We start from the raw sequence: 14,354 nt of genomic DNA, 5'->3' as shown, positions 1-14,354 counted from the left end.
TGACCTGGAGGACGATGTTCTCAGCAGGAGGACGATGTTCTCAGCTGGAGGACGATGTTCTGAGCTGGAGGACGATGTTCTGAGCTGGAGGACGATGTTCTCAGCTGGAGGACGATGTTCTCAGCAGGAGGACGATGTTCTCAGCAGGAGGACGATGTTCTGAGCTGGAGGACGATGTTCTGAGCTGGAGGACGATGTTCTCAGCTGGAGGACGATGTTCTCAGCTGGAGGACGATGTTCTCAGCTGGAGGACGATGTTCTCAGCTGGAGGACGATGTTCTGACCTGGAGGACGATGTTCTCAGCTGGAGGACGATGTTCTCAGCTGGAGGACGATGTTCTCAGCAGGAGGACGATGTTCTCAGCTGGAGGACGATGTTCTGAGCTGGAGGACGATGTTCTGAGCTGGAGGACGATGTTCTCAGCTGGAGGACGATGTTCTCAGCTGGAGGACGATGTTCTCAGCTGGAGGACGATGTTCTCAGCTGGAGGACGATGTTCTCAGCTGGAGGACGATGTTCTGAGCTGGAGGACGATGTTCTCAGCTGGAGGACGATGTTCTCAGCAGGAGGACGATGTTCTGAATAGGAGGACGATGTTCTCAGCTGGAGGACGATGTTCTCAGCAGGAGGACGATGTTCTGACCTGGAGGACGATGTTCTCAGCAGGAGGACGATGTTCTGACCTGGAGGACGATGTTCTGAGCTGGAGGACGATGTTCTCAGCTGGAGGACGATGTTCTGAGCTGGAGGACGATGTTCTCAGCTGGAGGACGATGTTCTCAGCTGGAGGACGATGTTCTGAGCTGGAGGACGATGTTCTCAGCTGGAGGACGATGTTCTCAGCTGGAGGACGATGTTCTGAGCTGGAGGACGATGTTCTCAGCTGGAGGACGATGTTCTGAGCTGGAGGACGATGTTCTGACCTGGAGGACGATGTTCTCAGCTGGAGGACGATGTTCTCAGGCCTGTTTGCGTCTGGAAAACCTCTGGAGAGCAATAAGTCACAAATCTCTGCTGGAAAGGAGAATAAATTTTCCTTTGCAAAAATATTCAAACCTCTTCAGCTTTTTCTCCGTTTTCTTACTTTAGACTGTAATGTATTTTAGTGGTGCTTTAATTGATGAAGACAAGTCAGTGCATAACTTTAAGGGGAAATAAAGAGGAAACTGTTAAAAAGTTAAAAATTAAAACATTTAATCTGTTTTCTGCTCTGACAGCCATAAATATTCATCTGGTTTTCACTGATAAAGTGGAAAGATTGTCAAATTGTAAAACGACAGAAGAAAACTTGTCGCAATAAACAACCAATTAATGCACAATAAATTAAAACCAGCTCAATAATCTCCACTCTGATGATTCATATTGTTTTGGTTGCAGAAACAGTTTATTTTATTTTTAGTTTCAGTTTTGTGTCGTTTTTATTTCCTATTTTTGTTGTTTTTTATTTTGGATTTTTAAAATATCTTACAGTTCCGGTGTGGAGTGTTTAACAAATTATTATTATTTAACAAAATTAGAGTTTATGAGACTTTGAGAGGGCAAACTTAATAAAAACAGGATGTTTTTATCTTGCATTGTGTCCAGTAATGACAGCGTCTGTCCAGTTTGATGCAGATTATTGAAACAAAGCTGATCCAGTTTCTTTTCTCAGGTAATTTCCTCCCAGCTCTTGTTCTGCTCCGTGTTGTTGCAGGTTTGTGTTGTTGTCTCGCCGTGTGGAGCAGAAATGTGTTTCTGCGTTTCTGTATCTGTCAGAGGAGACAAAGCAGGAACACGAGCAGCGTCTTACTTTATGAAAAGCTTCCTGAAGCCTTCTGCTCCGGCTTCACCTGTGAACAAGTTTAATCTCAGGCAGAGTCCTCGAGTGTTTGTGACACAGAAGAAGTGTTCACACTGTGAAAGGGAAAATGAAAACGTCTTAATGGAGCTCCTCTCTCCTGTCGTCACCCACGGCTGTTCAGCAGATTGCTTCAAGAGTTCAATTGTGCTCAGCTAATGCATAACAAACAGATGAAGCAGAAGCAATCAGGCCGCTGCTGCGTCCTGCGCTCTTTCTCTCTGAAGTGCTGAAATAAATCAAAATGATGTTTTCTTGGTGGATTGGAGGATTTGGCTCTGAGGAGGAATTCATTACAGCCGTTTCTTCTGCAGCTTTGATGTCTGCAACAGGTGAAACGTGGTCATATCTGCTTATAAAGGCAGAGCAGGTCGCATTTAAAGCAGCGACTGCAGCGCATCGACATGCACGAAGCTTCAAACCAGGGGCGGAGCTACAGGAGGGCATGGGGGGGAATTAACACTCAGAAACGACTTCAGTCTGAGGAAGGTAGAAAGTTATGAGCAAATTCTGGTTTTAAAGGTGAAAATCTGAAAAATAAAATAACTAAATGACTAAAGACGTTCAGTCTTTAGCGTCAAACTAACCAACCAACCTGTTAAAAAACATCCAAAATCCTTCCAACCAATCAAAACGAACAAATAAACCAATTAAATAATGAATGAAAACAACCAACCGCAACATGAATAAATCAATAACCCAACTGTCCTCTGGTAAAATCAGGCAAAACACCAATTAACTAATTAAAGAACCGAATAATTAACTAATCAACCAATTAACCTGTTAAAAAAACAACATAAAACCAACTAAATAACCAAATCAACAAACATAAAACCCAGCAGGAAACCAGCCAATTACCAGCTTCTATGACCAGGTGAAGCTAAACAATTAACCAAAAAAACAATTTTTATTTTTATTTTTCCTCTCCAAATAAATAATGACAGTAAAAATGAAACTGTTATCGTAACAAATGTTTTATTTTTGAATCCAGGTTTTGTTACACAAGTCAAAACACAAACATTACAGAGAAACTGACAGTTTGGTTTTTATTCCTGTTTGAGCATTTAGGATTTTCTGAGCAACTGTAAAAAAAAATGGATTTCAGACCTAAAATATGATCGAAAATACCCAAAATAAACCTAAATAACTTATTCTACTGCAGCGAATGAGGAGCAGCAGTACAAAAATAATAAAACAATACGACACAGAAAGATGAGCTCCTAAAGCAAACTAATGAGTTTCCTTTAAAAGCCACATTTCTACTGGATGGATCCACAGATGGTGGAAGAGCAGAAACCAGAGCAGCGACCTCAGAAACAGCCAGTGAACGAACTGTGTGCCGCTCAGAAAAGGGTTGAATCGTGTAGTAATTACATCCTGCTGCTGCTGCTGGTTGTTAAAAACTCCATGAAACTGCAGATTTCTCCGTTTCTCAGGCCAGATGTGGAGGAAATGAGCAGAAATGTTGATTTTGTTGCATTAAAAGCCGTTTTGATGTCAGAATCCTGAACTTTTCTAGTTTAAATGAAACCAGCCTGTGTGGCGATCTGAAGGCAGCGTTCAGCTTCTAGTTATTGAATCTCTATGTTTCTCTGCGCTCAGGCTGATGTCCGCAGACAGAAACCAGTCAGACCAGCTGAAGACAATTTCACCTTCTGAAACTGGAGGTTTGTGCAGATTATATGTACATTTAGTGCCAACATTCAGAACCCTTCCTGTTATCCTCCGTCTGGACTCTCTACAACCTGATCACGTCTCACCTTTCACATAAACACCAAGGCTTCATTTCACAGATTTTATCAATCATCGTCAAGATTTAGACCGTAGTAATTTTATTAATTGAGACAATCGTCTAACATCTCAGCCCTCGTTCCTCCAGTGTCCCAGTTCCCGGTTCTCGGGTCGTTATTCTGACACCCGGGTGGCGCCGGCCTCCTCCACCGGCCCCTCCCTCTTTGTTTCCGGGGCGCTCTCCTCCTTGGCCGGCTCGCCCTCCGCCCCCTCCTGGCCCTCGGCGACGGCCCGCTCCTTCTTCAGCTTGATGCGGAAGGTCTCTTTGGTGGGGGCTTTCTTGGCGATGTTCTCCTTCAGGCGCTCGCCGGACTGCTTCAGCCGTTCCCCCGCCTGCTGCATCTTCTCCCTCCTCTCCGGCGGCATCACTTTCTCGCCCAGGTTGTGGAACTTGGTGCCCAGGTTGCCTTTGGTTTTGCTCATGTTCTCCTTGGAGAAGGCGGCCTTCAGGGTCTCCGTGCTCTTCACCACGGACTTCTTGAGTCGAGCGGCTCGAGACGGATCCGGCTCCTCGTCTCTCAGGTACTCTTCGTCGGAGGAGAGGTCGGCGGGGATGTCGTAGGCGTCCGGCTCAATCTCCAGGCCTTCCAGACCGAGTCCTTGGGGAGATTTGGTGACAGCCACGGACGGGACCTCCGTCTCACCCTGAATAACGACAAGAAACCTGAGATTAACTGAGAAGCTTGAGATTAACTGAGATTAACTGAGAAACTTGAGATTAACTGAGAAATTTGAGATTAACTGCGAAACTTGAGATTAACTGAGAAATTTGAGATTAACTGAGAAACTTGAGATTAACTGAGATTAACAGAAATTAGAGATTAACTGAGAAATCTGAGATTAACTGAGAAATTTGAGATTAACTGAGAAATTTGAGATTAACTGTGAAATTTGAGATTAACTGTGAAATTTGAGATTAACTGAGAAATTTGAGATTAACTGAGAAATTTGAGATTAACTGAGATTAACTGAGAAATTTGAGATTAACTGAGAAACTTGAGATTAACTGAGATTAACAGAAATTAGAGATTAACTGAGAAATCTGAGATTAACTGAGATTAACTGAGAAATTTGAGATTAACTGAGAAATTTGAGATTAACTGAGAAATTTGAGATTAACTGAGAAACTTGAGATTAACTGAGAAACCTGAGATGGTGGAAAAATGTTTTCAATATATTTCATGGATTGTGTCAAATATGCATCTACAGGCTTCTTGGCCGTGCTAAGAAACTTTAATAATAAAATGAAACTAGCAGTGTTTTCTCACCTGACATTCCAGTAGAATCAGTTTAAACCTTCATCACCTGCTCCACCTCCAGCTACTGTGGTTCTGAGTCAAACCAACCTGTTCCCCTCCTGGCCTGTGGGGGCGCTGCACCAAGAACCACTGAAGGAAACGACACGAAAACCTCTGAAGACACTGAGAGCAACTTCCTGCTTCACCACATGGAAACAAGATGGAGGATTTTAGCGGTTGGAGGATTTCTCTTTAGGCTAAAGACCAGGAGCCATTTCTGCTGCTAGCGCTAAGCTAGCATGTTAGCTTTGGTTGGATTTACCCAGAATGCCCTGTGCTGTAGTCCACTTCCTGCTTTTGGAGCGGTCTCCCCGCTTGACGTTCACATACTGTATGCATTCAACTTCAACCAAACTGAGGCCGAGGTTTCTGGACGGACCAGATTTCACTTTCTGGTCCTCATCGGAGTTTGATGACACATTCACATCTTCCCAAAGGATCCGGACTTTCCAGGCAAACGGACTGCAGTCCGATTAAAGTGGGCTGGACAGAGCTGGTGTGAATGCAGTTTAACAAACATCGACTTTAATTCCTGATGAAATACAACATTTCCAAAAACCTAAGAACACGTTTCTGATTAAAAATATAACAAGCATTTGTCAAAAGGTAATAAAAATACATGTTTTAAATTATTATTTAGTATTATTTTAGGGTTTGATTTTCATTTGGACAGGGGTGTAAATACTTTTGGACAACAATAAGTGGATAAAGAATCTTTGAAATAAACGTCTTGTACCTGAAAGTGTCTCTATTTAATAAAACATCCTCTAGTGTGGCATGTTTTAGTGAGATGGTTTATATTTTACAGCTTCATTCACAGAAAAGAAGAAAGAAATGCTGCAAAGGAGCCAAATTAAAGTGAAAACCTGGAGTGAATAGTAACTTTAAACATCTCCATTAAATGTCAAGATTAAGACCAATTCATCTGAAATATTCCTGCTTCTTCCATCTGAACCTCCTCTCTTATCATGCATCACACTGGCTCCATCTCAGCGGACGGCTCAGTTGTCCAAGTGCAGATGAAACCGATCTGTTCTCTCCATTACGGATAAATTTACTCTGCTGCTTATTAAACCCAAGCAGCTCAGACAGAAACATTATATTCCTCAGAGATGCTGTCAGACCTGCAGCCCCTTGTTTCTGTCTGAAAACACAGCCGTCATCATGGGATCACGTTTCCCTATTTTTACATATGAGAAGGTCACAGAGAGACGACCAAACAGTGAGAGAAGAGGCGCCGTAACAAGCTCCCATCTGCTGCTCCTCTCAGGATTAATGGCCCAGGTATTTATAATTCCCTCAGAAATAATCCGACTGCAGAGGCGCTAACAGTGCACGTTAACCTCAGCAGGTACCCATCCTTTCATTTAAACATCTGAAAACCAGGTTTTACCGTTTAAGAGCAGCAGAATGATCATGTTTTCCTGGGCGAACAGAAAGTGCAGCAGGGAATTTCCCCCGCTGCGCCACACAGATGACTTTAGCTGCGGGAGCGAGTTAATCAGGCTGAAGCTGCGGCCACCTGCAATGATCACACTCATTAATCACGGAGGCGTCGTCACAACGAGCCCGAAAACGGTGAATGACACAATAATTACACCGGCTGGGAATGTGGGTCAGAGAATGTATTAATAACCCGAGAGGTGATGAAGGAAAGAGACAGGAAGTTCAGAGGCGGCAATTATCGGAGCACATAGAGAGCTACGGGACAAAAACACGACGTTATAGAGCGACGTCACGGAGAGACGATACGGAGAGACGATACAGGGAGACGATACGCAGAGACGATACGCAGAGACGATATGGAGAGACGATATGGAGAGACGATACGGAGAGACGATACGGAGAGACGATACAGAGAGACGATACGGAGAGATGATACGGAGAGACGATACGGAGAGACGATATGGAGAGACGTTACGGAGAGACGATATGGAGAGACGATACGGAGAGACGATACGGAGAGACGATACAGAGAGACGATACAAGGAGACGTTACGGAGAGACGATATGGATAGACGATACAGAGAGATGATACGCAGAGACGATACGGAGAGACGATATGGAGAGACGATACGGAGAGACGATATGGAGAGACGATACGGAGAGACGATACGCAGAGACGATATGGAGAGACGATACGGAGAGACGATACGGAGAGACGATACGGAGAGACGATATGGAGAGACGATACAGAGAGACGATATGGAGAGACGATACAGAGAGACGATACGGAGAGATGATACAGAGAGACGATACGGAGAGACGATACGGAGAGACGATACAGAGAGACGATACGGAGAGACGATACGCAGAGACGATATGGAGAGACGATACGGAGAGACGATACGCAGAGACGATATGGAGAGACGATACGGAGAGACGATACGGAGAGACGTTACGGAGAGACGTTACAGAGAGACGATACAGAGAGACGATACAGGGAGACGATACGGAGAGACGATATGGAGAGACGATACGGAGAGACGATATGGAGAGACGATACGGAGAGACGATACAGGGAGGTGTTACGGAGAGACGATACGGAGAGACGATACGGAGAGACGATACGGAGAGACGATACGCAGAGACGATATGGAGAGACGATACGGAGAGACGATACAGAGAGACGATACAAGGAGACGTTACGGAGAGACGATATGGATAGACGATACAGAGAGATGATACGGAGAGACGATACGGAGAGACGATACAGAGAGACGATACAGGGAGACGTTACGGAGAGACGATATGGAGAGACGATACGGAGAGACGTTATAGACAATAAGGAGAGACGATACAGAGAGACGATACGGAGAGACGATACGGAGAGACGATACGGAGAGACGATACAGAGAGACATTACAGAATGAACCTTTTTTACTCAAATAGAACTCGGAGGAGTGTAGTGTCCTTTTCAATTTGACTAGGCCATTTGAACACATGAATAGATTTTGACCTGGTTTCTCTGGCTGGATGTTTACAAATGCACACCACACTTTTCAGGTTCAAATTGTTAAAAATGTTTGAAAAAAACATCATTAGTGTTGGTCTGTTTAAAGAAATCCCATTAAAATCCCATTACAAGCCTCTCTATTTTATAAATGCTGCCAAAAACTGACAATGAAAGGATCTACAAAGAGCAAAACAACATGAAAATTTAACGGCTTAAAGATCAGACGGACTCCTTAAAACACCAGCGATGTGCAGAGATTCACCAAACAAGAGATGAAAAGTCAAACAGGCCTCAAAAAAACACAAACATCTGCAGAAACCATCTGCATTAAAACCCCAATTCCTAAATTTATTAAAATCTTTAAAAAAAACACAGAAACCTCAGTTTACCAGAGACTCAGTGAGATAAACTGGATCAATAGGGGAATCAGTAATTTATTAGGTGGATGTTTTACCCAGCATGCAGCAGGACCACAAACTGAAGCCATACAGGAGGAATGCGGCGGCCGGCACCGTATCAGCAAAATGACAGAACATCCCTCAGGAGGAAACCCGACACCAGGTCGGACCGCTGGGAAGAAACCAGTCCGGACTGGGTCGGACCGGGACCACGGGGTCAGGCGGTGGACCCACAGGCAGCGACTGAAGAAAACGGTTATTAATGGTGAGGTTCAGCTGAGGCTGCAGATAAAAACAGACTCATTTCTCAGCTGCCAAAGAACAAGAACAAACTGCTGGCTTTAAAACTATCCTGAAAATAGATTAAAAGTTGAAGAATTAATGCCGTTTTATGTGCTATGTTAACTTCAACTCATATAAAAATACTATAAATATGACAAAAGCAATTTGCCTTTGTAATTTAAAACCTTGAAATTGGGTCTCTGTCTCTTTAAAAGCTCCTGCTCTTTCTGAAGTCATCCCAACATGGCTCCTCTATTAACCCTTTAATGTTTTTACCAGCGTTGCTCTGAGCAGCAGCTGCTATAATGAGCTCAGCAGCTCCACCAGATGTTTGCTAATTGCTGCTGGCTAGTCTGAAGGAGCAGTCAGCCGCTCCTCCTGGCTGCTGGCGATGCACAGACAGTGGATTCACGTCCTGCTGATACCGAACATGAGCAAAGCTAGTAATGAAAACTGAACACCTGAAGATGATTAAAGTTACTTTAGTTTGGCGTCTCAGGCGCACCGTACAGACAAGATGGCCGCCAGAGTAGATTTGCTCTCCAAAATTAAATCTGAAGTTTTTGTCCTAATTGAATCCAGACTGCATCCAAAAGAGGCCACGCTGATGTCACCGTTACCAGTTTGGATTTTATGCTAAAGACGATTATTTCTCTGCTGCCCCCTGGAGGCCGCAGAGCCCTGCAGGTTTAAATATTTTACATGATATAAATCTGCTGGGCTCCAGCGGCTCCAGCGGCCTGCGTTTGGACCCCCGTGTGGCGCTGCGCCTCCGACTGCGGGTCCAGCAGTTTATGGCCCGTCGCTCCTGGCCGGCAGCAGCAGAATGCTGCCATCCCAGAATAGGTCCCTCTGTCACAGATCCACAGCAGCTGTTCGCTGCACACTGAGCTCCGGTTTCTATTCTGAACGAATCTGCAGCGCTGCACACAGCCGAGCTTTTTACTCAGGCGCAAAATCAGGATTACACCCCGAAAAAATAGTTTGTAAAATGCTAAATGTGAAAATGAAATGTTTACATGAAGAGCTAAATGGAGGCAAAGCAGTAAGAAAAACACTACAAGCAACTTGTTGACACTTTCAGGCAACAAAAACCTGATTTTTTTGCTCTTATTGTTGCTTCTTAATGTGTCCTGATGGTGGCGCTCAGCACAATGACCATATAAACTTCAGCTGAATAAAACAGTAGAAGAAGAAATGTTGGCGGAGGAACCCGTGAGATTTCAATAATATCTAAAATATTCAGAAGGACATGCAGTTTGAGAAACTGAAACACTGAGATGCTATGCTAGCTAGCTGTTAGCACCACGGCTCTTAGCATCCTGGCTGTTAGCACCACGGCTGTTAGCATTGTTAGCATCCCGGCTGTTAGCACCACGGCTGTTAGCATCCCGGCTGTTAGCTCCACGGCTGTTAGCATTGTTAGCATCCCGCCTGTTAGCATGTTCAGAGAGGAGCTACATGTTAGCACATTTCCATAATTGACCAATCAAATAAAAGGTGGAGCTGCTGAAGCTTCAGTCATCAGATCATCATTAGCTGCAAATGTCAATATTCCACTAAAGCCAAAAAAAAACATCACTTCACAATTTCCATTAAATAAGAAACATCAAAATCACGTGAACAAGTTTGTTCACACGATAAATCATTAGAAATCATCCATCATCCTCCAACCACTTCCTGTCGTCTTCATGGTTTTTGCCAGGATACAGAATAATAATGTAAACATTAATTATTAATTCCTGTGTTTAAACTCACTGGGCTGAAATCCTCAGTAAAAAAACGTCCAGGATGAATTCATATCAATTAAAGTTTCATTTTGCTGTTCCTGTTGGATTAGACCCCGTCCTCTCTGCTGCTCCACCTTCAGCTCCGTCCATAAACACAGCAGCAGAAACAAGCAGCAGCCCTGATTAATCCACTCTGGAAACCAGTTTATCCTGCTGGTTCCCAGTACTCCCACAGCTCCCTCCACTGAATGCGTAGCTCCAGCTCTTCTTCAGACTCTATCAGACTCCAGAGATCCTCCCTGTAATCCTTCAATAAGAAATAATGTACATTTGATCTGAGAGAAACTGGATGTGAAAAAGCAGCTGATCTGAACAACGAATGAACAATTTATTGAATATTGAATAGAGATAAAACACTCAGATCAGCATCACTAAGGTTTGGTCTTTAATAGATAAATGAAGATTTCCAGGTCGATGCCTGAAACGTTACACAGTCAGAGATGAAGCAGTAATTTGGGTTATTTAGTCTGTCAAAAACGGGTAAAAAAAATAAATGAAAGACATTCATTCATTTATAAATGTCACAGTTTCAAACTGAATATTTAATTAGCAAGCTAAATATTTATTAAAGATCTAAATATTTAGAGTGAAATATTAACTCTATGCTATCAAAATATGTAGTTAGTTCTGGACAAGCTAAATATTTAGCTACCGAAGCATTTAGTTTGGAGCTTAACATTTAGTTTATAAACTGTTAAAACTTTCGTTTGATGCTGTAATATTTGTGAATGAATGAATAAAATTTTTTCTCATGCAGGCTGAATAACCCAAATTATTGCTGTTTCTTTCCCCATAAGTCCAGAAACCACAGAGTCTGATTGAAAGTTGACTGTCCTGTTGGACCGAACCCGTCTTCAGTCAGACAGAACCTGATCAGCAGCCGATATCTACGGTGGCCGACAGGTGCAAATGCAGAGAAACAGAGAAAACATGCAAACAAAAAAAAGATGCAAACAAAAAGCAAATGAAATGCAGCAAACAAAAGAAAAGATGCAAACAAAAAGTGCTGAAAACGGAAGTGCTCCAGGCCACTAGGGGGAGTCTAACAAAAACAGCTGTGTCCCAATTTAGGCTCTGCATCCTTTAAAACGGGTGTTCAGAAAACCAGCAATGGCAGCAAAGTTATGTTTGCTCTATTACTCTTAAAATTACACAAAATGATTTTTTACAAAGTATTTTGTGGGGGGAATGTAGATGTATAGATCTGAAATATCTGCTCAGTTCAACAGGAAATCACTTAATTACAATATTGCTTTTGTTTGCGTCTCTTTTTTTGTTTGTGTCTCTTCTTGTTTGCTGTATTTCATTTGTTTGCGTCTCTTTTTTTGTTTGCATGTTTTCTCTGTTGCTGCGCATTTGCACCTGTCGGCCACCGTAGTTACGCAGCCCGTCCATGTTCCTGCTGGTTCGGACTCTTACGGATCAGAACAGGTTCCTGCAGATGGAACAGGTTCATACAACAGCTGCTGTTTCTGGCTCTAACTGAGGCGTCGCTCCGTATTTTCCTGCTTCCAGCCGACCCGATCAGGGTCTGCTGCCCTCTCTCCATAATGATGAAGCTTTTCCTATAAATTACCGCGTTGGAGTCAAGGGCTCTTATGAGTCTGAACTTCAGCTGCCCTTCGTTTCACTGCTGCTGCTGCTCAGCCTCTCTTTGCATCAGCCGCCTAATGATGTGACTTACAGTTCATCAGTTAACATCTGGCCCAGTTTTCCTTTATTCCTGACACTTAATTACTCTACGGTTCCTCTTAAAGAAAAATATCCGCCTTCTTCACTGACTATACTCAGATTTGAGCTTTGATGTTTTCCAGTTTAGAGGGGATTCGGAATCGGTGAGATCAACCAGGCAGATTCGTTTTAAAATCGACATTTTAAAATGAATCTGCCTGAAAACCCCTCAGGGTGAATTCAGTTCAGTCCAAATGATCAAAATCTACTTCGTTTTTCTAGAAAACCCAGTTGGTTTGGAGAGGTGTGAATGCATCATCGACCAAATTTTGGCCTTTCTGGTTGAAGTGAACTCAGGACGTGGATGAGAGCCCAAGGCATTCTGGGTAAATTCATCCAAAACAAAAGTGCTAAACTAAAGAGAAATCCTCCATTCTCTAAAATCTGACGCCTCCATCTTGTTTCCATGTGGTGAAGAAGGAAGTTGCTCTCAGTGTCTTCAGAGGTTTTCATGTCGTTTCCCTCAGTGGTTCTTGGTGCAGCGCCCCCACAGGCCAGGAGGGGAACAGGCTGGTTTGACTCAGAACCACAGCAGCTGGAGGTGGAGCAGGTGATGAAGGTTTGGTCCCAAACCAAACCAAGTCTACCAGACAATCAGGCGGGAAAACACCCTGAAACTGAACGCCTCCCTCTCTGGTTTCAGTCCAGGCGCTGACAGCTTCACAGACCTCCGCAGCGTCTCATCTTACCTGGTAGATGACCACTCTGAACTTGTTGCGCGTCAGCAGCTCGTCCTGCGTCGTTTCCACCTTCTTGACTCGGACGTTCTGCTTCTCCACGCGCGTGCGGACCTCCTTGACGTTGGCGCTCACCTTGCGGGTCTTCTGCAGGAGCTTCTCCACGGTGCCGCTGGTGTCGCTGTGGTCTTTGGCCAGCTTCAGGACGTCACCCTGGATGGTCTTGATGTTGTTCTCCAGTTCCAGCTGGCGCTCCTCCATGCGCTGCTGGCAGGACTGGACGTTGTCGATGATGCCGGCCACGCGCTCCAGCAGAGATAGGATGGTGAGGGCGCTGATGGGGTTGCCGGCCTCGTCCTCCACCCCGACGATCTCCAGCTTCTCCTGGACGCCTGCCGAGCGCAGCTTGTGCTGATCCATTGGGGACGTTTTGGGAAACTTGTGAATTTGCAGGTTTGGTCGTAGGAGCGTTGGGGTACCAGCAGGAGACCAGAGTAGCAACACCCAACCGCTGTGACCCAAACTCAGGTCTGGGAGCAAGAGAGACGGGAAACTCCACCTACCCCCCTTTAAAAATAGGTGTGAGGACACTGAAGGATCCAGATTCAGATCTCCATGGGACGTGGGCCAGTCACTAAACTCTGAGCCTGCAGAACCGCCCGCCCAGGCTAAAAATATGAGCTCCCTGTAAGGCGACACTTTGACATTTCAGGCGATGCAACCAGCCCTCCTGCGCCGCTTTGTTACCCGCCATGCAGTGATTCATAATTTCCAATCATTTCCACTTCTGTTCCTGTAAGCAGCTGTGAAACATGTACATCAGCAGGAGTCATCCTGCGTTCCTGCGGCGACAGATGCAGCCATTCCCTCTGGTTACTCAGAGCAGCTCTGCCCTTTTACTTTCCCCTGGGCAGCAGAGTCCAAACACTGAGATCTGAAGCCGTTTATAGAGCCAACGGCTCCCCAGCATCAGCCGCCGAAACTCCCTGAACAGACATAGATACGCAGTCTGAGTACGACACGCGAGGAAAACCGAGACAAAACGCCTCTTATCATCTGGCAACCAAGTAAATGAAAATGTGTTGTGAAGAATTTAAATTCAGATTTGTTTCAATGCTAGAAATTATACTGAAGTGATTTTGTAGTTCATAATTTACTTTGTAAAGTTGATCATAATTTATAGGAACCTTTAATTTGAAGTCAATCACTTCCTGTTTTCCTGGGGTAGATATAACGTTACACAGGCGCCATTTTGATTTTTCCCCAAACGTTCCCGTCCTCTCCTGGATTTGGTGTTTATTCCTCAGCTCATTTTATCCCAAGATGCATTGCAGGCCAAACAGGACATTATTGTTATTGTAAGAATGTTGGAGGCAGAGAAGTTTTTAATGTTGATTAATTAATTAATTAATTCATTCATTCATTCATTAGGCAACTAATTACATTTTTGTTTATATAAAAAGCTCCAAATGGAACCTTTGTTTTTGCATGTTTCTGGTACATCTGTACATCTGATGCACAAACTACATCCGCTAACAGCAGCAATGGAAAACTGATGAGATTTCCAACATTTATCAACGCGTTCAGTTTCAA

The 14,354-nt window shown here is 44.1% G+C and overlaps 1 protein-coding gene across 1 annotated transcript; it reads right to left on the bottom strand.

Annotated features, from left to right (window-relative positions):
• Positions 1–2,794: 2,794 nt before the first annotated feature.
• On the bottom strand, positions 2,795–13,298 carry cavin4a (caveolae associated protein 4a). The gene is made up of 2 exons (XM_008434759.2): positions 12,774–13,298; positions 2,795–4,274 (listed from the first exon to the last, which is right to left on the bottom strand). Exons 1-2 carry the CDS (start codon positions 13,179–13,181, stop codon positions 3,744–3,746), a joined length of 939 nt encoding a protein of 312 aa, XP_008432981.1. The 5' UTR covers positions 13,182–13,298; the 3' UTR covers positions 2,795–3,743.
• Between the last annotated feature and the right edge of the window lie 1,056 nt (positions 13,299–14,354).

This window comes from Poecilia reticulata, chromosome 17 (assembly GCF_904066995.2).
Source record: "Poecilia reticulata chromosome 17, P_reticulata-male-v2, whole genome shotgun sequence".
NCBI classification, from domain to species: domain Eukaryota; kingdom Metazoa; phylum Chordata; class Actinopteri; order Cyprinodontiformes; family Poeciliidae; genus Poecilia; species Poecilia reticulata.
This window is presented reverse-complemented; position numbering and strand designations above follow the sequence as displayed.